The sequence below is a fragment of the Anomalospiza imberbis genome, chromosome Z, assembly GCF_031753505.1.
Source record: "Anomalospiza imberbis isolate Cuckoo-Finch-1a 21T00152 chromosome Z, ASM3175350v1, whole genome shotgun sequence".
Taxonomy (NCBI): Eukaryota; Metazoa; Chordata; class Aves; order Passeriformes; family Viduidae; genus Anomalospiza; species Anomalospiza imberbis.
Window position 1 is genome coordinate 61,290,319 of NC_089721.1, and position 27,569 is coordinate 61,317,887.

Consider the following 27,569-nt stretch of genomic DNA (forward strand, 5'->3'; position numbering starts at 1 on the left):
GTAGATATGTCTGTGGGTGCAAGGTAATTTCCTACTCCAAAAGGAGGAAAACCTTGTGGGGGCTGCTCCTTTCACAAACAGAAGGAAGTCTGCGGGTGAAAGGTCATTTTTCTACTCCAAAATAAGAGGGAAAACCTTGTAGGGGCTACTCCATCCAGAAGCCGGGCCACATTACACACCAACACTGATAATGCCTGTGGTACACCATCCTCACAAACCCACGCTCCCACCCCCCGCCGGACACTCTCCTAACCAACTCCTCCGCGCCAAGACACACACACACACACACACACACACACACACAGACACACAGACACACACACAAACACACAAACACACACACACGCGGAGCCGGGGCAAGCGCTGCAGACTCCTCCTACCAGAGGGCCCGGCGTCGTACGAGGTGCCTCGGCGGGCATGCGACAGAGGAGTCCGCGTCTCCCTCACCGTCCGCAGTCCCCCGCGGCCGGCCGTGAGGGGCGGACAGCCCAGCCCCGCCCGCGGTCCCTCAGCCGCCGCTCGCCGCCGGCCCCGCGGCCCCGCCCCGCGGCGTCGGGTCGCGCCGCGTCCCCCGCCCCGCGGCCGCCGGGCGCAGGCGCGCGGCCGGTCCGTCTGGGCGCGGTGACGTGTCGGCGCCACCGCCCGGCCCGGGACGGGGCGGGGCGGGACCGGCGGTACCGACCCGGCCGCGGCCCCGCAGTCCCGCCATGTTCAACGTGGAGAACCTGGAGCGCGCCGAGCTCGGCGAGAGCCTGCTCACCTGGGTGAGTGTCGCGCTGCCCGCCCGCACCGAGCTGGGCTGCGTTTCTGGGCCGCGGCGCCGGGCGCGTCCCTCCCCCCCCCCCCCCGCCCCGCCGCGGCTCCGCTCCGGCGGTGGAGGCCCTGCGGCCCGCACCGCGGCCGGGCCGGGGGCGGCGGAGCCCCGGCGGCCCGGCCTTGCTTTGTTCATGTCTTATCTTGGCGCTTCGGGGGTGCCTGGGCAGGGCCGTGCTCCGCCTCAACGCTGGCCCTGCAGCGGGGTAACAAAGGCCCGGGGGGCCGGCGCGGGAGCGCCCCCAGCAGCTCCCGGGCTGGGCTGGCGCGCTGCAGGCCGTGGCTCTGGTCCTTGTCCCTCCTGTGCCGTCGGTATGTCAGTACCCCGCTGTTCGTACCTGCCCATCGCTCTCTGAGCTGCAAGGCCGCCTTTCTGACCAGAAACTTGCATTTCCGCCTGTTTGTTTTTCTGTGTTTTTTAAGCAGAGCTTGAGTCTCGAGAGACAGAGTTCACCGATGAGGTCGAGGATTTTACACTGTCAGCCTAAGAGGTGATATATTTATTCCTGGAGGTGTTCAAGGCCAGGTTGGATGGGGCTCTGAGCAACCCGATCTAGCTGAAGGCGTCCCTGCTTATGGCAGGGAGGTTGGAACCAGATGATTTTCAAGGTTCTTTTCCAGGCCAAACCCTTCTATGATTCCATGATCTTATGATAAAAATTACTTTGTACTACTTTAATGTTTGCAATTTTTGCCAAACATGTCTTTAGGTTATGCTGTCACTCAAAGAGCAGCCAAAATGTAGTGGACCTTAAACTTGGGTTTGCAGCTACCTGTAGTCTGAGCAGTGACTGTAACACAGACGTGGATCTTGCATTTCTGTAGTAGCTGAGTTATTGGTCAGTTGTTTGAAACCACTGGATTTTGGTTTGAGGCTGGTTTGGGTTTTTCCCCTCTATACTCAAAATTGCCAAGTAAATACCTAAAATATGAAACTCTGCAATACAACTGATTGTAGGATAGAAACAGAAATTTTCAGACATTTTTTCTATGAGAAGCCAGAGCTGACTGAAGCTCTGATGGTGATGAGTAAGTTCCTGGGGAATAACAGGTTAGATTTCTCAATGAAAGTCAGAAAGGATGAGCAAGGGAATTAATTTATTCTTAGAAGTGAGCAAGTGGCCTGGAAAGTATAGAAGGCAACAATTCTGGGGAAGAGTTTTTTGGGGAAGTACTTTATATAGGTCTGGATAAGTTTCACTTTCCTTCGCGTTCCTGCCAACTTTTCCATCTGTGTTATGGACAAGTGTTGGCCGCTTGTCTTGCTTTTGGCTTTCCATGCTTTCTCTTTCAGGTGTGGGGAATAAAAAGTCCCAATATGAGGAAGTCAATGTGTATTAATACTGGCAAAGAAAAGTTGAGTGAGAGGCTCAGTCTTTATAATCTGCAGTCCTGAAGCTGTACCTGCCCCATGCAGCCTGGTCCTATCTGTAGGAATGGTCCACGCAAGTCCCTTTACACTTCTCAAATAATGAGCTAATGAGGAGACTAGCTGCATCTCTTTTGATTAGCAGAAATAGTAAATCTTAAACAGTATTTGAATGGGTCAGCTTTATTCTGAGATGAATGTATGAAGTTACAGGTTATTTTACAGTTTCGTCATGTATGTGGGAATGTGGCTTTGAAACATACTCAGTAAAAAAAAAAAATGAAGAAAGGTGACTTTATTCCAGCATACATGAAACTTGCAGAAGAGGCAGTGAAGTTTTTTGTTCCTCAGTGAAAATGACTGTGTATAAAGAAGGTGCTTTTTTTGCTTGGCTTTCTCTCAAGTCCCATAATTCTTGGGAAACCATTCATTTAGATAGGAGGGTAGAGCTGTCTTAATAACAGTTTATGCACATCTGGGAAGGCTAGTCATTTCCCATTATGCCAGAGAAGCTGCCTGCTCTTTAGAACTAGTTTAGCCTCCCAGATTTCTTGCTTAACATTCAAACCAGAAGTAATTAAACTGGTTTGTCTGTGTTTTGAATAGATAAGGCTTTCTACAAGTCTGAGAACCTGTTTGGCCTAAAATTAATGTTTACTCAGATGGATATAGGGTAAGAAGAAAGTGTTCCTCCCTCTGCCAGCTCATTATTTTAATTAAGGAGCATATCTCTTAGGCTTTTTACCCTACATGCCTGTGATTTTTCTTCTGCTGTGTTTAAGCTGGAGCAAGTTGCCTCTGAATATGTTTTGGTTTATTTTTTAATATTTTGCCAAAAACCATTTTTGTTGTTAGGTTTTAGCTCTAGCTAGCTTTAGCTAGCTTCTTGTTTATTTTTCACCTCTTTGACAGTGTCATCAAACAGCTTCCTAAATATTTTTTGTTCAAGATTTTAAACAGCTGGGTGAGTTTTGACTTCCTACCACTTTAGCAGGTGACCATGATGTCATTTTTAGACCGCCACAGTAGTGGCAACTTGAGCAAAACTGAATGAAGAACTAGAGGCCTAGTACTGGCCTCTCAAAACTGATATTTGCACATTAGCAGTGTTTGCAACCTACTGTAATTATAGAATTTTTGCTCTACCAAAGATCTCTCACAAGATCTCCTCTGAGACTATCCTACGCACTATAGAATTGTTGTCCAATATGCATTTTAGCCAAGATAGTTTAGAAAAATGTGGCTGTGAGGTAAACCTGCAGTAATACTAAAGTTGTTTCAACGTATCTAACAGACATTGACAACTTATTTTTCTGTCTAAAAGTAAAGACTGGTTTACATATGAACACATGGGTTTTTGGTGTTTGGTTTGGGTTGTTTTTGTGTGTATGTAGTGTCAGGATCGCTCTCAACTTAGATATATGGCTGAGGCATTTCATAAAAGGTGGAGAGGTGTCAAACGTGGCTATGCAAATTACACTTCAGTGTATCTGAAATCGTTGTGATAGCTACAGGCTTTTGCTGTGTAACCTGAGAAGTTTTCTTTTCTAGTATAGAACTAAGATATGATACTGAAAAGATTGCCTAGCCTTGGTATGTAAACAGGAGGATTCCTCAAAGAGGTTGCTGCTAAGCCGTTGTAAGTAGTAAGTTGATGTGGAGATGTCATGAACTTTCTTTCATTATGATAAATATCACTTATTTTAGTATGGTGCTGCCTCCACCAAACTGCATCTTGCCTGCTTTCTTTCTTTTCCAGCCCTCAAGGCCAAACAGAGTTTCTGTTAAAACTTTCATGATAAGTGAGAACTTTCCAAACATTGCAAGGCTCCTGTTTCAGCATCCTACACTTCATAAGCACTTCAGTCGTTTAGATTGACCTTTCCCCCTTTTTGGCTGAAAATCTCTTCAGTACAGTGTATCTCTGTCTTCTGTGTCATGGCCTTTCCCCAGCTGTAAGGATTTATCTGTGGTAGGATGAAGTATAGAGACCAACTACATGTGACCAACTGCTGAAACAGGTTCCTCAAGAGGGCTGCTTGGAAATGCTCGATAGGTACTCTATTCAAAGAGAAATTACTGAGGGAATCTACTGGGAAGGCTGTTTTTTCTTGCTGACCAGTTATTTTCTTTATAGATTATGCTGTTCTCATCCTTGTGCATTTGCATTTTTAAGTACTCTTCTGGTTTCTTGTAGATGCCAAGATTGTAGGCAGCTTGCTGTGCCTGTTTAAATTGTTTCTTCTTCCTCTCCTTGCCCACTGACCACAAAGTTGTAGTTTCATTTATTTCTGATAATATAATTGCATCAGCATATCTTACCTCTTGAAAAAAACATATTACAGGAGTAGTTGATTGTGCTGATGATGACAGGGAATCAAGAAAACGATTCTGTTTGATTACAATGTGTTGCTGTTCAGAGGGCAAAAACACTTGAACTTGTCAGCAATCATGGAATATGGCTTGAGGAATCTGGCAGATCACAGCCCTTGTAACTAATATGAAAGACCAGTAGGCTGAACAACCTTTTTTTATAGTTTATGACCTCTCACTAAGGTAGTAAAGGATCTGTTGCTCCAGCTTTTAAAGGGATAGTTGTCTATGACTGTGATATTCTGTGTGTAACATTCACCATGTTTGAAGGATCTGGAGTGTCTAGCACCATTATTGGATAATAGGGATTTTTTTTAACGTATAACTGAGAGGTCAAGCAGAAACAGGAACTTCTCTTCAAGTTATATTGAAGAGCAAGTGATAAAAGGCTGATAGCATAGCAGTACAATAATTAAAGGTAATAGGGTACGGTTTGTTTATGTTCCTTGCCATCTCCCCCCACCTCTTCCCCCCCCCCCCCCCCCCCATATTTTAAGTCAACCTGATAAAGAAAGACTGAACAAAGAATTTGGAGGTGCCGGCATTATTCATCATGCATGATTTTCAGTCTTTGGGGCCTTGTCCCAAATTCTGCTATTTTTTCTGTTCTCTCCTTCCAGAAGAGCTGTTCCATACAGTGTACATTTATAGTAGTTCACTGAAGAAAAAAGACATTTTGATATGATTTAGTGTGTACTCAATTTCAGCTTCCAATTCTACCCCCTCATTTTTTGGTGAGGGGTTGTGAGATGCAGTGTGGAAAAGAAACAGACTTTACTGCTAGGAACTATGAACCTTAGAGAGTGTAAAGGACCAACTTTTCTGTTAGTTTGTTAATCTCAAAGTGGGAGGTGTGGAGAGAAATCTGTTTCTGTCTTCTCTGAAATACTTAAAACACAGATGTTTTGAAGAGATTAAGTCAAACTGTGAATTTTGCACAACTGTCTTAATTGTGACATTTTGGGGCTTGTAAAGTTTGAGATCGTATTCTGTCCTTCTGTTCTTCCTGTACCATTAGAAATCTTTGCTACAATGTGTAGACATTCAAGTTGAGCCTAGGGCTTCTTCTCTCTCTCCCCTGCTACACAGTTGCACTTGCTGCTCTCTCCTTTGTTGGATGTCTCTTTAGCGTGGTCGTTTAGAAAGGTCTTTGCCTACGTTTGGTTTGTTAAGTGCCCCAGCTTCAGAACCTAAGTCTGGGGTTTTTAATCAATTTAATTTGCAAGTCCTAGTGATTAATTAGAAAAAACCCCAAACAGCAGCAAGGTTATTTGCCACATGGCAACCAACACTAGCACAAGGCTACAGCAGGAATACATGGTTGAAAGTGAGGGGAAGAGAGTAGTAGTGTCCTTTCGGCTTTTGTTACCAGCAGCCTGGCAGGTCCTGCCATACAGGATAGGGAGAGGGATTAACTCTTTCTTTAACCACAGGTAGTGGTTTCCTGCCCTGCAGAGTATGCTTGCATTGTTTTTCTGCCTGCATTTGCCATAAGTGACTTAGATCGTTCCCTCCTGTGAGTTCCTTAGTACTGCTCATTCAGGGCAGAGAACAAAGAGACAACATGGAAAGGAGAAGGGTTTTGGTGAAGGGAAAAGCTCTCTAAGGTTAAGGGTGGGGGAGTCCGGCCAGTGCTCTGCTCCTGCCTGTGGCAGGCAGAAACTTCTGAATGGATACAAAGCTGGAGTTGTGTTTCAGTGGACTAGCTGGGGCCACAAAGGGATGGGATCTTTTCAAAGGAAGCACACAGGAAGTGTTTTTGAAGTGGTGCAGGTAGTGGAGCAAGTATTGCACAAGAAGATGCATTGTAAATATGATGATAATGTGCTTTAGCCCTGGGATTCCTAGGGCTCTTTCATGCCATTTAGCTGCAAGTTTCATTGCAAAAGTGTGTCACGCTGTAAGTGTAGTGCTTTGTATCCTTTGTGGACCTCCCATTTTAAGCTAAGTCTCTCAAGGTAGCTAAGTTAGGATACTTAAACAAGAAATGCATATTTAACCCCATGTTTTGGGGACAACAGATCAGGGAAATGAGCATCTGTAATTTATTCACTGCAGTGTTGCAAAGTATTAAATGAATTACAGCCTTTCTACATTTCAGGATTATGTAAGATAAATCTTTGAGTGAACTTGTTTGCCATGGCAGCAAGGTATCCATAGTTTCACTTCAGTGTAGGAATAAGTAGAAATAAGTGTGTGATTAACTGCAACAGAATTTATGTGTGGGGTTTTTTTTGTTTCTTAATTTATTTTTGTGTGTTTTTTGTGTGCGTGTTTGTTTTTGGTTTTATTAATTCTACTGCCCCATTTGTGGCTAGGAAAAAAGGCCCAGCATGACTTGATCACTTTGGCAGGGTTAATGATTTAATTTTATGGGCAATGCCAAAAGATGGCTACCTGTTTCATGGTGGCTGCTGCCTTTTTTTTAATGGAATTTGGTTAGCCTCTGAAAAATCTTATTCTGCACAGAATTCCATGAATTTCAGGTAATTGTTTGTTGAAATATAACTAAAGAAAAGGAGAAGAATTGAACTGCAAGATATGCTAATTTTACAGATTACAGATACATCTGTTACCAGTCCTAGAATCTGTTCAGTCTGAAATTTCTTAACCTGGTGAAAACTTAGTGCCAGCTTTCTCTTAATCATATCTTTTAGCTGCTAAATCTTTCTTATTCATGTGATCCTGTGAAAGCCTGTGTTTCCACACTGGTCAGAAAGTCTGTGCAGATGATATTTCAGTAGAACTTAATGTTCTTGGATTTGTCTTCTGTGATTTTGGGGAAGAGAGATATTTCTTTCGCCTGTCAATAGATACTGTTTCTCATCTGAATTATAAATGCAAAGGTTGGAACTACAGACTCTAAATAGTTGTTCTTCTGTATTTTGCAAGGGGAAGGCTATAATATATTTTTTACAATTTGTTGTTTTGGTTTTGTTTATTTATTTCTTGTTCTGTTTGCTTTTTGTTTGGTTGATTTGTTTTGGGGTTTTTTTGTTTGGTTTTCTTGTTTTGGTGTGTTGTGGGGTTTTTTTTTTGTGTTTTTTTGTTTGTTTGTTTGGTGGTTTTTGTTATGTAATGTTAGAAATATGTATAAATTTGGAAAGTTTCTCTAGCCACTAGCCAAGAACTAAATTGGCCCTGTGCCCTCACATAAATGCTATGTCCTGCTGCCTGGTATTTATTTTAGTATGGATCCATTTGGGCACATTTTCCTGATGTTGTTCAGATTTCTAGTAGCTTAGCCATGTTCATTCAGAATAGAAAGATTTTCACTCTTTCGTTCATTGAGGGCTGTTCTGCTATTTTTATTGAACACCTACATTTACAGAAAAGTTTCATTATCCTTCTCTGGTGAGACTTCAGGTGTCCCAATTCTATGGGCTGGATTACCATCTGGGCTTATGTGAGTCAGAGTGCTGAAGGTAGAAGATCCTACTTCTGTGTTTAATATGACATCATTATAAGTGTGTTATTTTGTCTCTTCTGAGCAGTAGAGATGGAAAATTTTGTACTCTGATTTGCAGAGGAAGCTACTGGTTCCTGGAAAACCTACCATTTGTGTTTTGGATTGAGTTTTTTTTTCCAAAAAAGGAAAGAAGATATTTCTAGTCGTAAAAGGCACTTTTGAAGCTTTCTAAAATTCATTGGTGCTTGGTGCAGTGTGAATGTATGTATCCCATAAATGTGGGTGCATTGATTTAATGTTTGGCAATTTTGCACTTTATTAGTAGCTTGTATTTTGAAAAGAGAAAGCATTGACTGATACATACTACTTTTAAATAAAACGTGATTAAATAGATGCAGGCTCGGAAAGAACTGCTGGTTTATGTTGCTGTTTTAGGCCTTCCTATTATGTATTATATATCTTCATTTTATCTTCATTACAAATGCTGTTTAGAATTCTTTTTCATCAGTTGGCTCATTCGGATTTCAACTGAAAACAGGAATATGTTAATTTTCACCACAGGAGTGGGTAGCTTAGCTTGTATTTTCATTAATGTTTCTGAAATGGTTAAACCAAAAACCATTCAGACTTGAGGCTCTCTTCATTGTATCTTAATAATTTGTCATACTTGAACATGTCAATTAGCAGCAATTTGGTGGCAATGCCAAGACAGTGCAGTAGTAACTGGTTTGTGCTCTTGTGGCTCTCTCATCTCTTAAATCCTTCAGTAAGTAAGCCTTAGTCAAGCTGTGTCTTCTGCTTTCTGCACTGTGTTTCTGCAAAAGAAATATTTAATAACTGGAAAAGTGTCACTTTGAATAACTATTTGATTGAGGTATTTAATGGCTTTGACCTATTCAGAATTTGGGTTTAAACACAATATACATAAAATGAGAGGCAAATTAATAAAAAATTAATACTCAAGTCCTTCCCTAGAAGAATCCCCACCCTGACCAGTAATGTAAAAACCTTGTCAATTCATTGTTGGGCTAATTGAGTAGCTAACATTACAGCTGGATTGCAAAGTAATTTTTGATATTGTAGTGATGAAAGCCTGACAACCTAAAAATCAGTGGAAACATTCAAATCTTGGAATAAAACTGCTGCTTGTTAGAGAATCTGTTTCCCCATTGTTTGTTTCATGCAGTCTGCTGTTATCTTGGAAAGCGTGAAAAAACAGCTTATGCCATGACTATGCAGGCCGAAGATAGCAGTGCTACCAACTGTGAGAAGAAAAATGGGCAAAGAAATCTTAAAGTTATCCAAAAGGACAAGATCTGCTTTTAGGATGGGAATGCACTTCTAATTTGAAAGGACTGTCTCAACACAAGAATTTTGAGGAAGAAAGAACAAGAAATCTGAGGAAGAATAACTGTGTGTATCATTTAATTATCTTGTTATTGTGCAAAGAGTTACTCTGGTTTCCTCCAGGCATTGAAGCTGAGTTAATGTTGTTTTAGTGAGATTCTTGCAGATCTTGTAGGTAATACAGGATTAATGTGCAAGGACAGAAGTATCCAACCCGCCTTATTCTTCTCTGCCAATGCACTTGTTGCATCCAACCTAGTGAAGCTGGTTCCTTTCTTGTCTCCTTTCACGGCCACTTGTCTCTGTTGATTTGTTTCTTCTGTACTGGCACGGCATTGTTCTTGGCTCTGCGTAGCAGCCAGCTGTAAGCTTGCATAGTCAGTTCCAAAAATATAGGGAAATAGTGGATGAACAATTTTAAAGTGGTGGTGCTATGGTTAAATCCTTGTTGGGAATTAAGGATCACCCAACTGCTCACTCATTCCCCCCAGATCCCTTGCCAGTGGGAAAAAGAATGGGAAAGAAAAGATAAACATTGCAGGTTGACATAAGAAATATTTAATAATTGAAACAAAATAATACAATAATAATAGGCTAGACATAACATAAATATAGAATAGTATGAATAATGAATATAACATAGTACTAAATATGCTAATAACAATAATAGTTATAATTGTAAGGAGAGGGAAAGAGAGTGGCAAAATCTGACAGAAACAAGCAGGTTGGTCAGAATCTGGACCTATGCTCAGTTTGTCCCCCAGCAGTGAGTGGGGAGTGCTTTGCTTGGATAAATTGGAAATTGGGTACTACTGTTTGTTGTGTTTGCGCTTAAGGTAACCAGTCACACAGTGTTGTATGCGCTAAGAGCCACTAAGAACAATTTCAGGTATTATTCCAAAAGAATACTTTAGAGGTTTGTTACATAACTGCATCATTAATAAAAACCAGGCTGTGTATATAATCACTGTGCAAAGAGCAAGTCTTTCATTATCCCTTAGTGTTGAGAAAGAAAAGGTCATTGAGAATTTTTTTCGTCTTTGAGGTGGAATTGGTTTGCTTTGTTTCGTTTTTTACTTTTTTTCTTTTTCTCAACATGTTTCATGGGATGCTGGATTCCCCATGACGTTTTTATCCTGGTTTTCACCTACCGTCTTTGACAACTGAGTGTTTGTCCAATTCACTGACCTTCATATCAAAAGCATTTTTCATGAAATATATTTTTGTCCTATCCCTAGCAGCTAACAAATCCTCACTAGTCATTTATATAATCAGGAACTGTAACTCAAATTTGCTAAGGTATTGTCTTCCTGAAGCAATTATTTAGTCCCCGGTGATAGCCTCCTTTGCATTGTAACTGGAACATGATAACTCTTATTCTAAGGTTTTTATAAAAATTGACTGTTCGTGTCCATGTGGATCAGAGATCTGGATTAATATTCAGCAAAATTAAAGAACCCTTTTCTCTCATTGCATGATAGTTGATGGAAGGTATGAAGGCCTACTAGACCTAGTGGTTAAATCAAGTGGCTGAGGTTTTTCACTTTACCCCTTTCTTTTCCCCAGTGTCTTGGGTGATAGGATCATAGAATAGTTTGTGTTGTAAGGGATCTTTAAATGTAAAGTAGTCCAACCCTCCCCCTACTCTTTCCCCCTGTCCCCTTCCCCCCGGCTTTGTGCAGGGACATCTTCAATTAGATCATGTTGTGCAGAGCCTAGCCCAGCCTTACTGGGGATGGGGCATCTACCACTTCTTTGTTCCAGTGTTTTACCACCCTCATCATAGAGTAATTCTTCCTCATCTACTCTTAGACTCTGATTTTTGAATTTAAAACAGTTTCTGCTTTTCTGGTTGCTACAGGGCCTATTAAAAACTGTGTCCCCATTCTTCCTTTAAGTACTGAAAGGCCGCAGTGAGGTCTCACTGAAGCCTTCTCTTCTCCAAGCTGAACAACCCCAACTCTCCCAGCCTTTCCTTATAGGAAGAAAGCCCTATTCAGGGTTTGCTCAAACATGTCTGTGGCTTCCTTGTACAAAGGACCCTAGGGCTCGACATAGTACTAAGAGTCATGGGGTCTCATGAGAGAGGAGTGGAGGGGAAAATCACCTCCTTTAACCTGCTGACCATGCATGTTTGACTAATGTTCACCTCTCACCCACCAGCACCCCCAAATCCTTCTTGGCAGGGCTGCTCTCAATCTCTTCATCCCCCAGCCTGTGTTGCTGGGGAGGGTTGCCCCAACTCAGATGCAGCACTTGGCCTTGAACTTCCTGAGATTCATGTGTGCCCACAGACATGAGGTAAAGGCTCCATACAACAGTTCAAGAAGCAGGGAAAAAGCCCCAATAATCATAACAGAAAACAGAAATTAATTTTCATTGTTGTGGAACTAACCATGACAACTGCATTGCAAGCACTCAGGAAGTAGGAGCAGAGGAGCATTTTGTGCAGGAACGGGGAGCAGTCTTCCAGGAGGAGATACATCACAATGCACAGGAAGAGCACTGTTTTAACAGCTGTTACTGAATGGCTGTTTAAAGGCACACACACACAAATTTGCTTGTCTCAATAGCTGGAACTTTGTGTCTCCCCACATTCTTATCATTCGCCACATTCTTATAATTTTCTCCCTTCTGGAAAGTGAACTCTTACTTTCCTAGAGGGATTTAGCATATTGTAGAACTGGCAATGGTATAGGAGTTTAACTTTGATGTAAATTTGAAAAGCTATTTTATGTAAGATTTTTTGAAGAAAAATTGTAACTTTTTGAAGGATATGAAAAGCATATAGTTCTTTAATTTTAAGATTTATCTAAATGTTTTGCAGTATGAATTTGACACAATTGAAATATAAAACCAAAATTTATAGTTTTTATAACTAAAACTAAATATAAAAATACATAAACTAAATGTAAAAAAATAATTTCATTTATTATGAAATGTAAATGTGTATGCAGATGAAAGTCACATTAGTTTAAATCTTTCTTTCTTTTCTTTGATATCTAACTATGAGAATCATTATTTTCCTCAATGGCAGTCTTGCATGTATGTCTATGGGAGGAAGAAAGAATTCAGATAGGTTACCTGAACCTTAATGACAGTTTAGACCTTTTTTCTATGTCAAATGTTAGGGAAGTATGATGATAAAATTATACACAAAATAGCAGAGAATGTGCATCTTGTTTTTCTGTGTTTTGGAAATAGGCTTGCTCATCTTTCTTTGACCTTCACTGTAGTGGTGTCATCTACATACACTTTTATTTAGTCAAGGAAGTGTTTCATATATCAAGTTACAAAATAAATCTAAAACATCCTGGTTAGAAGACTTTAATTGTGTTGCTGTTGCTTATTTGAAAAGAACATTTAACATTGTCTACTTCTGGAAAACTTTAACAGTAGTAGTTCCTAAGGCATTTTTTGATTTGGGTCTTGTGCAGCAAAGTGATTTCAATTTTCATTATTTAAATGTATAATATGCAAAATTAGAAGCAAAGTTTTCATTGTCTGTGCTTGATAATTTTATCTTTTTAGCACCTTAAACTTCTGCAAGCATAAATATTAACAATGTCATTGCAGCCCTTTTTGTTGTACCTGTAAACTATGATATATTGTTTAATATTTTGCTGAGTTGGGGACTCAGAGTTGTCTCTGTATTCCTTCAACAGTGTTGCCACAAATCAGAAACTACTGGTAAGTTCAGTTTTCTGGCAAAATAGCAATTCAGTGTTGTATCCTGTTATGTTGTGTTTTCATGCGTGGGTTTTTTTCCTCACCCACCCACTCTGATTTTCACCTAGTGTCCTGACAACCTCTGATGGCTTCTTGATTTCTGGAGAGGCAGCTGTGAGGTTTTTTTAAGTAATTCAGACCAGGCTGTAAGAAAAGCTGAATCAGAAGTGCAGAAGTCACTTCTGTCTGTCTTACATGCCACTCAGTAATTTATTCATGTGCTTTTGGAACATGGGCATCATTCATTACTATTGAGTGGTCTCAGTTGATCGGGAAACATGCTCTGAGAGCTCAGTTTTTGACTCTTCATGGATATAATGGCTTTTTTTTTCCTACTTGAGTGTGAGGTTTTTTTCTCCAGAATAAAAGGAAAAAAGGAAAATTCACCTTAGGTGTCTTTACTCCAAATTAATGTTAAATGGCATTGCTAGAGTGCCTACATGACTAATTCTACCTTACATGACCTAGAGTACTTGTACCAAAGGTATAATAATATACTATTCCAAAGGTATAAGGAGAATATGGTTATTGTGTACTTGACTTTTTGAGAACCTTCTCAGAGAAAGACCTTCAGAATTTTCCACTGAAACACAAATTGTCTTTTATTGTAACATACACATATAAAGAGTATTTATTGGGAAATGACTAACAACTATTACTCTTTCAAATGCCACTAAAGCATGAATGATTGTACATTATGTTCAGAAAAAAATGATTGATACATCTAACATTTATATAGTCTGAAACTTCAAGTGCTCTTGTAGACTGCCTTATCCCTTGTGCATATGAACAAATTTGCTTTCCACAAATAAGCCCAAGTTTCCTGTATCCTGTCGGAGGAGGATAGCAGCAGAGAGCACTAGGCAGATACCCTCCAAATAATACCATAAAAATTATTTTTGCAAACTCATCCACATAATTTTAAAATAATGTTACTTTAAGGTAAATTATCAAATAACTTAAATGAGTTAAAAAGATTGTCCTGTAGTGGACTGATTCTTCTCACCAAGAGAGCAAGGAAGAAAAGAGCTTTGCTGTGGACTGTGGTGCATGTCACTGTGTTAATACAGCAGCATGAAATATTCAGAATTCTAGTACTGTATAGACCAAATTGAGTTTTGCAGCATTGTGTTCTTCTCTTCCATCTGATAGTAGGGATTAATCAAGTTTGGAATATGTATGTCAATCTACATTTCATCTTCTCATTGGGGAGCTTATGAGCGTTCTGTGGGATCACTGTTCCTTCTAAAAACTGAGTTTCTTTCTTTTGTTGATTGAGGGGGTGTATTTGAATATATACACAAGAACATATGGAAGTACTTGAATGCACTGATGACTTTCAGTAAGTAGAAAATGCAGTAGAAAGTTTGCCTTTTGGAGAATGTAATACTGGTTTTTGTAGCAGTTTGTTGAGAAAACAAGGATACTAAGCTCTGTTCGTTTCTTTGATGGCTATTAAATATAAAGCTTTTTAAACCGAACATATACACAGAATGTGTGGAGTTTATCTTTTTCCTGTTTGGCAGTGTATTTTTTCAAACTTTTGACAATTCCTTTATATTGAAGGAATCAAGGATAACTTTTTCCTTTCTCCCATAGATCCAAACATTTAATGTTGAGGCACCATGCCAGACCGTGGAAGATTTAACGAGTGGGGTTGTGATGGCCCAGGTTCTTCAAAAAATGTAAGTAATTGTTTACTTAATGAATTAAATACAGAGGTTTTTATCTGTACTTTTTTGTATATTTACATGTATTTTACCTTGACTGGTATTACCTAAGGATGTGGCTTAGATGGTACTTTAAAGTGGAACATGAGTAATGATTTTTTTCTCTGTAGTTTACAGATGACAATCTTAAATGAAAAAAAAAGTTTTGTTTTAGAGAAGAGTTCATTCAAGTATGAACTGACTGGAAAGTAACCTGAATTAAAACTAAACATACAGATTCACACTTGAAATCAGTGCAAGGTAAGGTAATTGGCCCTGATTGTTTGAAACTATAGTCAGTAATGTTAGGTAGTAGTTTAACGTAATAAAACTTCAGTGATAAACTGAATGGAACTGTCAGTTTAGTTGTTTGCCATTGGAAGTACTTTTCAGTTTGTTTCTACTACCCCTTGTCTGTTCATTGGGCACCGCTGAGATTATGTGAGGGCTTAAAAAAGTAGCCACCACTGGGTCATTTATACACAGGAGCCTTCTCTTCTTGAGGCTAAACAAACACAGCTCACTCAGTCTCACCTCACTTGACAGAAACTGCAGTCAGTTAATCCTCTTAATTACCCTTTGGTGAACTTCCATCTATATCCAGGTGTGTCTCTTACTGGGGAGGCCCAGATGCAGCAGTTCAGATATGGTTTTAACAGATCTGAGCAGTACCTTCTTTGGCCTGCTGACAGCGATCTTTCCAACACAGCCCAGGTTTTGGTTTGCCTTCTTTGCTGCAAGGACACATTGCTGGAGTGTGTTCCACTTGGTTTCTGCCTGGTTTCTTATCTGCAGAGCTGTTTTCCAGCCAGCTCACCCCCAGTATATACTGGTAAATAGGGCTTGTTTGCACTTAACTTTTCTGAAATGTGTAAGGTTCCTCTCAGCTTGTTTTTCCACCATATGGAATTTCTCCTAAATGGCAATGCAACTGTCAGGTGTGTTGAACACTCCTTCCATTTTTATATTACATGAAAAATTGCCCTCTGTCCCATCATCTAGGTCCCTTTTAAAGACATTTAATAATATTGACCCCTTGGATATGCTGCTAGTGAACTGGCCTGCAGCTGGATTTCATGCTTCTGAAACCTTTGAGCCTAGCGTTTCAGCCATTTTCCAGCCCACCTTGCTATCCAGTTACCCCTGTAATGCTTCATCAGTTCTTCTATGAAGATGTCATCCTGATCAGGCAGTCTGTAGCAGTAATCTGTAACAGTGTCACTCATGTTGGTCTGCTTAGTCATTCTGACCAGTAATCTCTCAGCTGGCTCATATCCATCCTAAGACAGAGCTCATGCATTCCCTCTGGTCTGTCACAGAAAGGGCATCTTTCTGTCACTGCCTTCTCAATTTGTTCTTCCTAAGGAACCTGTATATGTTCATGGCAGCAGCCTTGGCATGTGAGCCATCCTACCACGACTTCATGATTCCAGTGGATCTGTGACCTTGTAACTACATATAGAACTCTGTTTCTTCCTGTTTGTTCTCCATGATGCCTGCATTAGTGCACAAACACTCCACATATGCATCCAGTCTTTCTGATTCCCAAGAATGAAACTTTCCCCAGAGCGTTCTTTAGGCCTTTGTATATTTATGTGCCTATGCTTGAGGTGATCCCACTTCACCCAGACCTGTTTTGTTGACTATGAGGTGTCTTGTTCATATCACTCACCCCTAGTTCTTCAACAGAGTTCACTACTTTGTTACTTAATGTTCATTTTTTGTTATAAAACTGTTCTTACCACCTTGGCCAGCCTGTTTGTGAAGATGCGTCTGCCCACCATAGTCTGGTGGATCCCATCTCTTCCAAGCAGTCCTTATTCTCAAACGGGTTTAATGGTTATCGAAACCAAAACTTTGTTGCCAGCACTATATCACAGCTGGTTGTTGACCTGCAGGGTCTGTCTGCTGCTCAAACCTCCTCCTCATTAACTGGTGCAACAGGGGAGAACACCACTTGAGCTTTGACCATACTTTCCAAAGCTGCATAATCACACTTGGCACTTTGCAGGTTTCCCTAGCTGTACAGCTCATGCCCCGGTGGAAGAGCAGAAGGAATGATAATGTGAGTGCTAGACAAGCCTCAGCAGTCTTTCAATGACGCCTGGAATTCAAACCCCGAGCAAGCAGCAGCCCTTCTTGATGTCAGTAAGATGAGGGTGCTCCATGCTCTTCTAGTGTTTAGCACTTCCCTCTTGTGCTGCTGTGTGGCTCAGGTTTACTGACCACAGATGATCTGTTTGACACAGCTCCTAGGGCTGTAAATGCTATGAGGACTCTGAGTATGTTCTTTTAGTTGCAGATTCTCAGGAGTGGGACCCTTCCTCCTAGTGAGAGAAGGAACTGCCAGTTCACAGGAAGAACAAAAATGGGGAAGAGGGAAATCTCAATGTAGTCAAATATTTCCAAGCAAGACTTTTTAGCATGTGATTCTGAGGTACTGTTTTCAGCTGATGAACTGATACTTTAAAAATAAATATACAATACAAATACTACATTTTTGTAGCATGGTTTCAAAATATGTAAAGATTACCTAAACAATTTTTAATTCTTCATGTCCTATATAGTAATTTGAACATACCAAGATTAGTATTCAACTATCTTACTTTATGGTAGTTGTGCTTCAGATTTAACATTTTGCATACTTATGTAACGAACAGACATATTTTCATGCTGAAATTTAGCAACGGTATTGCTAAATCTTGACTGCATTCCTGCTGAGTTAAACTTTGAAGAGCAGCAGCAATCTGATTTTGGATTGTACAACAGGAATGATAACATGAACAGTCTTTGAGAGAAAATACTGTTTTTTTGTTTTTCTTTTTAAAACAGGATAAACAGAAGGTAAGTAGTATAAGATAAGAAGTGTAACAGAAGTCTAATTGATTTTTGAAGTAGAAACCAAGGATTGTAGAGTAGCCAAACATTTTCTCTTTCCCTGGTCATGAGACTGGAATAAAGATCAAATACAGGGATCAGCATTTATATAGCTGAAAACTGACTAGGACTAGAAACTGATCAGGAGCAGGTTGACAAAGCCATTTTAAATAATCTTTCTTGAAAACAAAACCAAATTCAACACTAGCAGTGAAATCCTCCTGTTGGTCCTTTGAACAAAAACAACAGGAAGACTACTTCACTGGGAGTTAGAGCATGTTCGACAACATGAAGCAAGTCTAGATCAGGCTTGTTTGCTTTTCTTTTTATATTAGCAACATGGGTTCCCACTCTGACCCAAGAAAATAAGTAATGTATAACACTTTTTTTGCAGGAAGACAGGTGCATACTTCTGGTTATTTGGAAAAGTCATGCAGTGATGTTAAATAGCAAGGAGCAAGCCTGAAAGCATCTGGTCAGTGCAGAGATATCATTTGCAGTGAAAACTTGAATAGTTGTCTTTGACAAGAAAATCTCTCAAAAAGTTAATCTTCAAAGGAAAAGTGTGTTGTTTTGACTGCAGACTCAACTTAAGTGCCATTACTCTTATTCTATTGAGAAGGATAAACTACTAATTTTGTAATTTTTAAAGGAAAAATGAAAATTGGGTGTTTCTTAGTATAGGTGCTTCCTGTTAAAGGTCCTTTTTAAGTGTGTGTTCTTTGAGCCTAATAACAATGGGAGGTTGATTAGGTAAAGGTAGGGAGGGGAAAGTTCTGGCAACTTTATGTGAATCAGGATTTTACTATAGAAAATTAAGTAATGTTTAAAAATAATGAAGAGCAGATTAATATATCCAGTAAAGAAGCACATTGATGAAAATTTAAAGGTGTTGGAGTGGTCCAGTGATCTGAATATATTTCCAAATAGGGGACTGAGGATAGCATTTCTTCCAAAAAACTTAAAGGTTTAATAGTGAATTCTGTTATTTCTAGTTTTTTTTTTCCTTACATCTGTCTTCTTAGGAAAAGTCCACTGGTACTTACGAGGATGGGAGGTAGTAGGTCATGATGAGGAGCAGGTTTTGAGAGATCCCTAGCTCAGGGAAGTAGTTGTTTTAGACATACATAAAATTTGCCCAAAACAGAACTGTAGGATTTAGAAAATGGAAGAAAAGAGGAAAGGGAAGAGAAAGAACATTGCTTGATCATCAGCTGATAAAAAACAGGTGTGCCTTGTACCAAGTGGAAGGGGCTGACAGTTTCTTCTATGGTTCTTAATTTTTTGTACATCATCGTCAATATTTTTTGCTCTCACAGTAGCAGTCCATTCGTAAGTAAGTGCCAGACATCACAAAAAATGCAGCAGAATTTTCTGTAACAAAAATGCTGGAATAAGCTGTGAGAAGAAGAGGTTACAGAGGAAGTTACTGACACCTTCAGAAACTTTTTGCTATTGATGTAGTGTGTGATAGCAAATACCAGAAATATGTTCTATGTAACCAAGCATGAAAATTTTGCTTGCAGTCTCAGCTGTTAAAAAACAGGTATTGGTAAATTCCCGAAGGATATTTTCTTCCTTAATAGCATTAAAACTTTATCTTTGAATTTAGCTTAAAATACCATTGACTGTAATTCTCTAGTGCTAACTGTATTATCTTAGAGGAAGAAACTCAGCCTGTGTTTTAGCTTTTGTGTGTTATTCTGTAAGATTAATTGTTTCTGTTCAGATGAGGTGATCCCTCTGACTAGCATTGATATGAAATACAGTAAGAAAAAATGCCTGTACAGTTTGCAGTGTTGACAATTGTTTTATAGAATATTGTACTGCAGGAGTAAAGAGTGGAAACAAAAGAAAATGTTTAAATTTTTTATGAGTAGACTGGTGGCCTAAAATTGTGTAGCTTGTGCTGGTAGGAGTGCCATATCTTGCTTCTGGATCACATCCTTTTTTTTGTGTAGCTTGCACTGATGTTACTTAAGTTTTCACTGTCCGCTGATATTCCTATAATAGCAAGATTTCCTGTTTTAAAATTTTCCTTTCATCCCATTCTGGAGACTGTTTAATACCAGGTGTCCCTCTTGTTTTGATTCTTTTTTCCTCTGTCATAGTGGCCTTGGCAAATGTAAGAAATTGTATATATTCTGTCATCTATGCATCGTGCCCCTCTCAATGAATTATTCATTTGTTATACATAGCAACACGCTGTATGTATTTTGACACATGCAAAACACAAAAGCCGTGCTTTTGTATATCACTGGGAGAGGGAAATTTTTGTAAACACGTTGTTTGAAGCAGCTTACTGTACCACTGTTAAAATGAGTAATAATCATGAGTTGTACTACATGCTCTGTGGGTTGGTTTTCTTCAGGAGAGTATTTCTGTCTCTTGGCATCTGTGTTGCAGAGAGATGATTGCTTAAATAAAGGAAAATTTGCATACAAAATAAGATGGAGATGGTATAAATGAGCACTGCTGAAAACATCACATGAAGTGATAGAGCATTAGCAACAGCACAAGTATCTTGTGCTCTGAAGAAAAGTCCCAGTTATTTGCAGTACTACTGAGATAGTAGGCAGCAATCAACTGATATACAAATACCTTTCTAAACCTGAAAGTTATCCAGTGCTGGAGATTGTATAAGTTTGGATCTAGGCTCAGGAACTTACTGAATTCAAAATAGTCAGTTCATGTATGAGTCATCTCATGGTAAGGAAGATGCTCCAGTTAATTTTCTGATAGTATAGCTGCCCTCTTCTCAGCCACACATTTTCATATTTGCTTAGGTGGTGATTTTCAAACACTGTAAGAACAATGCTGTTGCTTCCAAATTAAGTAACCTAAGGTAGTCTGAATTTGATTGAATCCTGATCCCCAAAAATATAGCGAAAGGAGACTTGTTTGCAACAAGGTCTGTGAATGATCTAACATCTGGAAGCCCATTTTTAAAAGTATGTTTAGAAGTTCTTGTGGAAAAGTTTTTGTTTCAGGTTTGATTTCAAATAGTTTGTTATATAGAGAGAGCATTATTGTTGGTACTACTAATGAACTTTAATGAGACTTTTGAAGAGAAAGAAAATTTTAATGGTAATGAGGTTGAGGAAAGGATGATCGTTCTAGAATTGATTGGTGTTGATACCCAACCTTTTGCTTTTCTGCTTATTGTCTTCCTGGCAAAGTGTTTTTGCAGTTTGCTATTAATTATTAACCTGTATGAAAGTTCTCTAAAAAGAATTGTTGGTGCTATTTTGACAATTGTTACATGATATTGATTTCAACTGGATTGCTTATCAGCTGCTGGACCCCTTGGATGCTTCCGTGACATTTGTATACCTACAAATGAAAAAAACAAATGGGATTTGTGGAAGAGCACTACCACACTGAATTTAGATTTATTTCTCAGGGACCTTCCTTAAGTATGTCTGATGACATATATCAGGATTTAGGTAGTCTATGACTTTCATCAAGACTGTAAAAACAGTTGCTGTCCATTTTATTACAGTAGTAGCTGAGAAAAGCTGCTTAGTTTCTGCTGAATTTCAGACTTTCAGAGTGAAGTAAGATGAACCTAACTCTGAAGTCGTTAGTTTTCCTCAGCTGATTATCTTATTGGTGCTGTTATTGTTGAAAACTGGATATGCAATATCAGCCACCCAGTCAGTCCAAATATAATTTTGCTTGTGGGATGTTGTTTATAGTTACCCATGTTGTTTCCTAGAACCATTATTTACCATGAATATGGTATATCAAGGATTGATACATTCATGGCACTACAACCCTGAAGCAGCTGAAGATATTAGTGGCCAAGTGCAACCCTTAAAATTATAAGATACAGTCCTTAAGGAAGTCCTGTTGGGTTTTTTTGATGGGGAAGCACAGGTCATACTTGCTTTCTCTCTCAGCTGCATAAATACTTTATAATTGTGAGTCTGTTGTTAAGCTAGCTTATTTGTATGTTGGCAGTTCCCAGAAGACTCATTTGAAAGTCATTAGGGTATTTTTTGAAACCCACACCTAAAATGGGATTTGAACTGTCATTCTTTTCATTAGTGTCCAGATGATTTTGTTGTGATTGAGTGGAAATTAGGCAAATGAAGGCTTTTTAATTAAGGCTTTTTGCAAGAAGAGCTATTTGTTTCATGTAAAATCTGAATGTAAAGTTTTTTCATGTGTCAGAGATCTTACATATACTTGAATCAATGTCATTCTTAAGTTTGTCTTCGTGTGGCAGAGAGGCCATTTGAAAGCTATTTGAAAACATATTTCAAAACCAGATGATAGTCTGGATAAGACATTACTTGTTCTGTTTCGTAATTTAAGATTCTGTCGTCTGTACTAGAACTGTACTGTTTTTGAATGGAAGTAATTTGGAGTCATCAACTTAACTAGTAATTAAAGCTGTTTTTCCAGATATATGTTTGCAGATGACATGTCAAGGGAAACTAAATATGCGGTAATCTTCACCAGAGTCTGTAACAAAGTGTGTAAAAATAGCAATGAAAATGTGTCAGTAGAGAAACATTGCTATTTGTGATCTGTTGCCCTTATTTTTAAAAGTGTTAAGTTTTCTTTTATAGTTCTTTTGAAAGTTTTAAAGTTCTCATAAAACTTCTTTAGCCTTCTGATAATGTTTACATATTTGAGAGTCAGAGTTCCCACACAATTTCATGTATAAATAGAATAGTTTACATATTTCTCTGTATGTGGAGAGAAATGATTGATTGATCTTTGGACTAGTATGGTTGGAGAGATGGTAATTCCATTCTCCAATCCACGGTCACATTTGGAATTCTGTAAATATCAGATGTTTGAATAAAATTTGGTCTTTTTATCTTTTGAACTTATCAAGCTTCTGTGTACTCATTTCATGTCCAGTAGCAACAGTGATCTTCCTCCATTGCTGTGTATTATAGTTATAATACAGCTTGCAGACCTTGATGCATTGTGAAGACACTGTGGAGAAGATGGAATACAGCATGTCCCTTGCATCAGATGCAAAGTATGGCTGCAAAGTTTGTGCTCTAATAAAAGTAATGATGTAATTGCTGGCTTACAGTATATATAGTATGGATGTTATTTGACTCTCCAGACATATTCAGAGTTCTCTTGAAGTTTTGCCAAAAAATCTCATGGCATCTTGCTGTTGAAAAAAGAGCTCAGTCCAGAACCCCTTCTATGTGTAGAAGGTGCAGTGGTAAATCTAGCAGTAGCCAGTGGCAAATGCAGCAGTATAAGTCCAGAAAATAGAGTACTTCACCTGAAACTGGTAACACAAAATCTTAAGAGCATCTTGTTAACAATAGGCGCTTTTTGCATTCTGGCTGTATTGACTTCATATGTTGGATGAAATATGAGCCTTTCCTTATGTTTTCCTACTCTTTTAAAACTAGTTATATATAGTACATTATTTCTCCTTAATTCTGATTATAGCATTTTCAAAATTCTCTGTGATAAAGGGAAAATTTGACTGAACTGATCAGTAGAAAATGTTAGCCTTTTAGATGATCTTCAAGCTTGGCAGCAGGAGAGACAGTCTCGGGAGGTGTCTTGAAGAAGCAGCTTGTGGAAGATGCCTTGAGAAAAATAAATAGGGAGAAGTTGTCCATAGAAATAGTTCTCTGTTCTTTTTCTTAATTGCCTTGTCAAAAGTGCAGAGGATAGAAAAACTTCTAAGGAAGGGTGCTCACAAAAAGTTTTGTGTAGGGTTACTGTGAAGTGAGGATTTCAAAAACTGATAGTGTTTGGTAAATGAAATAGTGAAGTGTGTTCTTAGTCATAAAAACTTCAGTGATGCTTCCTAGCTCTTCTCACTCTGTCAAGACAGCACATGTATTGTTCCATTTCAGGCTTTTATTTTAGAAGCTGAATAGTTGTAAGCAGTGTACAATGGTAGGGATCCATAAGGTGTGGAAAAGTAATCATTTTTAACAATTTTAATAAATGCAAGTAAATATTGCTGCAACACCAGAGGAGAAATTAAGAGGTAGGACTTACAGAGGGAAAACTGGCAAAATGCATTCAAAATACAAAGAACCTTCCTCAAAAGCATAAGCTGCTCATGACGCATAAATGAAGCTGTGCTGTCAACAGGGTGATGAAAGTTCTTAGAAAAGTGAGTAGTAACAGGATTCTGAACTACTATATTCAGGCCATGTGTCAGATACAAGAGGTAGTCATTTCACTTAACTCAAACCTGAGATAGGAGCTTACTGATGAATGTGTACTCAAAATTCTGTAATGTGTTTTTAATGAATATACTTTTTATCTTTCAGCGATCCAGCTTATTTTGATGACAATTGGCTGAACAGAATCAAAACGGAAGTGGGAGATAATTGGAGGCTAAAGGTATTTGACTTACTTTGCTTGTCTGTGAATCTGTATTTGAGTACTTAATACAATATTGTGTCTAAGTATTCTCACGTTTCTGGATTAGGATCTTGCTTTATAGACAGCATTTTGAATTTTAGACCATTTTAATTACACTTACTTGTTTATATGTTGTATTGTCCTGCACAGTTTTAGCAAAGACATTTTGAATTTGTAAACAGGTTTTAATGATTTAAAAGGAAAATATTAAAGTAAATGTTATACATTAATTACCTTTTGTTTATCAAACATTGAATGAGAGATTTTTTAAATGCACAGTGTGAAAGCAGCTTTTAAAAAGGCAGCTTTTTTGAGAAACAACTGCATAAAAATAGGAACATAATAAGCAGTATATTTAAAGAAAAATGGCAACATGTTGCTTCCTTTTACTTTGTCAGCTCTGCAGAGCTACTGAGTTTTAAGAGAGGAAGTCATGTTTTTTCAGTGTTTCTACTCAGCATGATTTTTAATCACAGTCTGTTTGCTGGATCATTTGTCACTTGGCATTCTAGACTTCTCTGCAAACCTGAAGGAAACAGAATTTACAAGAACTATGAATGAGGAACATTTTGCTTTAGAATCTGAGGAATGCAGTCTCACATGCAGATATTGGTGTAGTTTTTGACTAGTTTTCTTCAGAGAATGATTTATGTGCTTTTCTAAGTTTCCATTTTCAGCCTAATTTGGGGGAAGAAAAATAGTTAAGAATTTACTGTTAGTTCTTGTTTCCTGTAAAACCATTTTGTTCCAGCCACCAAAACCCATTCTGAGCATCTGGGGAAGGACCAAAACTGTGAAATGCTCAAGTACTTACAGGCTTGTCTACCTCACTTTCTGAATTGCAGTGACACTAAGAGACAGAATGCTGCCTGAGACAAAGATGGAGCACACTGATACTGTTTATGTTTTGACTTGGCCAGGAAACTGTATCAGCATGGTTTCTGCTGTCTGATCAGCTCTGTGAAGTCTGGAGTGATTTAGAATGTTTTGTCTACTAGGGCTGCCAGCAAAAGTGAGGGTACATTGATTAGAATATATTGACTGACCGCTGGATAAAAGACATGATCCCTAAAAAACCTTTAGGACTTCTTTGGCATCCACTACATGTAGAGCACTTAACATAAATTAACTTCTCAAAGAATTGTATGGAATTGCAAGTGAACAGCTGGATGCAAGGTCTTACTTTTTTGTCAGATATTTTTTTCTAAGGGGTATTGAAGTCTTGGCTGTTAAATGTGGAGGATAACAAACTGAGAACTGTTGGTTATAATAGCATTTGAGCTGATTAAATGTGAAGCAGCAGCTTCTATAACTGTCATTTGGAGTTTGAGGAATAAATATTTTATTTTTATGTCTCCCACCAGTTTGGCAGATGTAAAAGCTTGGCAGGTGTGGAAAAAAAATTGCTGAGCAATCCAGTAACTTCCTTATGTGTCTGAGGTTGGCAAAGCATCAGGTCAAATTTCAGTTTCTTGCTGATGTCATTCCATCTTGTTTTTCAAGTGTCCATGTAAACAAGAACTGAAGACTGGTTTTTATTTTTGTTTAAGAAATATGTATAGTTCAGCTTTTTGTATACATTTTTATAGACCACTCCCATTTTAATGAAGAATGCTAAAAGGCACAAGTGAGATACTTTAACTCTTGTTTTTTAATCTGGAAGTAATCCTATACTTTGCCAACTGTTCTTTATATGTGAGTAAACATTATTAGTAGTCTAGTTTTCCAAATGTCTATCATCCAATCCTTCATTTAAAGTCTGGCTTGTAGGAACACTTCGATCTGTGCATTTCTATTAATAGAATTGTTCAGCTTGGAAAAGACTTGAGATCAACTCTACCAAGTCCACACTAAACCAGGACCCTAAGCTCCACATCTACACCTCTTCTAAATACGTTCAGGGATAGTAACTCAACTACTTCCCTGGGCAGCCTGTTCCAATGCCTGACAATGCCTTTGGTGAAGAAATGTTTCATAATACCCAACTTTAACTTCCCCTGGTGCAACTTGAGGCCATTTCCTCTTGTTATGTCACTTGCTAACTGAGAGAAGACACTGACCCTCATCTCACTACAACCTCCTTTTAGAAATATATTCATTACTGGATTTAAGATGTGGGCATCATAGTTTCATGACTCTATAATATAGCTTTCCCTTCATACTTTAAGAAGTGCCCTGAGAAGTGATAACTGGATTATCTCAAATGTTGTGGTAATGAGCTACATTATTTTCTTGTTGCTAAACATGGTCACTCTTTGTCTCTGATGCCATCTGGTGTAGTAGTCACCACTTGTACAAGCTCTTGGTATCGTGAACCACATAAAGGAGCTGTTCTAGTAGGGGAAATATAGAAAAACAATCTAAATGTAATGTGTAGGAAGTTTTGTGAAACAGTAGTTAGGGGGCTGGTAGAAATTAGTGTAGGTCTTGTATAGCCCATCTAACCACTGTTCTTGAAAGTACTCAGAAAATGATAGAATCATAGAGTTATTAAGTTTGGGAAAGACCTTTGAGTCCAGCTGCCAACCTAGCACCACCACTGTGTTCACAATTACCCATTATGTCACCAAGTGCCATATTTGCACATTTTTTGAACACTTCCATGGATGATGATTCTACCATTTTGGTAAGCACTCTGTTCCAGTGCTCTACAACCCTTTCTGTGAAAATCTTTTACCTAATACTTAACCTAAACTTACCCGATGCCGTTTGAGACAGTTTCTTCTTATCCTGTCACTTATTACCTGGGAGAAGGTGATGTGATTGTTAATTTTGAATTGTGTGTTGTCCTCTGTAGTGAAGAAACAAGAACATAAGGCTGAGATTTTTTTGGGGAGGGGGCAGGAGGGGGATGCACGGGTTAGGTTAGTTTGGTTTTTTTAGCATTTTGCTTTCTGATAACTGCAATGTTTTTGCTGTTGCTGTACAATTTGAAAAAAAAAAAAAAACTCACAGGGATGTTTTCAAATTCTTGGTTTCAGGGCAAGTTGCCAGACTTGAGAAATTGAGCAGTGCACAGGAGAGAAAAAGGGAAATGGTAAAATTTGGGGAGTTTGCAAAATAGGAGCCATTCAGCAAGCATTGTGGTTCTTAGAGCTAACCAGATCTTTGTCTACTGTATTTAGTAGGGAAATGTTATTTCTTCAGGGTTAAAATTTCATGCTCATAGCATACATCAATGTACATAGTAGATTGTGCTTTCGGCAACAAAAGGACTTTTCACTGCTGCCTTATCTGCAATTTTATGATGGTTTACAAAAATAAAAAAGCAAAGCCATTAACTCTTTCCTCATGTACAATGAACACTTCTATATAGTCCAAATTTAAATTCTGTACAACATAGTACTTCATGGCTGAGGAAGATGATATCTTGAACATAAAACCTATACTGAAAATGAAAAGCAGCTTAGAAAATTATTTGATTGCCAAAATTTTGCAGGAATGAAATTCCCTAATCAAGAAAAAAATTACTGATTTGATATATGTGCATCAGCTTTGGCAATTACAGAATAAACTGTTGGCTCTCTGAGGGGTGGCATAAAAGTCCCCTTTTTCCCCCCGTTGTCTTCAATTCAGT

General features: G+C 38.8%; 1 protein-coding gene across 6 annotated transcripts in view; it reads left to right on the forward strand.

The window, feature by feature from the left end:
• The first annotated feature begins 540 nt into the window (after window positions 1-540).
• The window catches only part of HOOK3 (hook microtubule tethering protein 3), an 85,610-nt gene continuing 58,581 nt past the window's right edge, over window positions 541-27,569 (forward strand). For 3 of the 6 annotated variants that reach the window (XM_068176882.1, XM_068176884.1, XM_068176883.1), the window contains exons 1-3: window positions 605-764; window positions 14,640-14,725; window positions 23,899-23,971. In XM_068176882.1, coding sequence (XP_068032983.1) covers window positions 708-764; window positions 14,640-14,725; window positions 23,899-23,971 — 216 coding nt within the window. In that variant the 5' untranslated portion in view covers window positions 605-707. Of the gene's footprint in view, window positions 765-14,639; window positions 14,726-23,898; window positions 23,972-27,569 lie in introns of those variants that run through there. The other 3 variants (XM_068176885.1, XM_068176886.1, XM_068176887.1) reach the window with 3 other exon arrangements.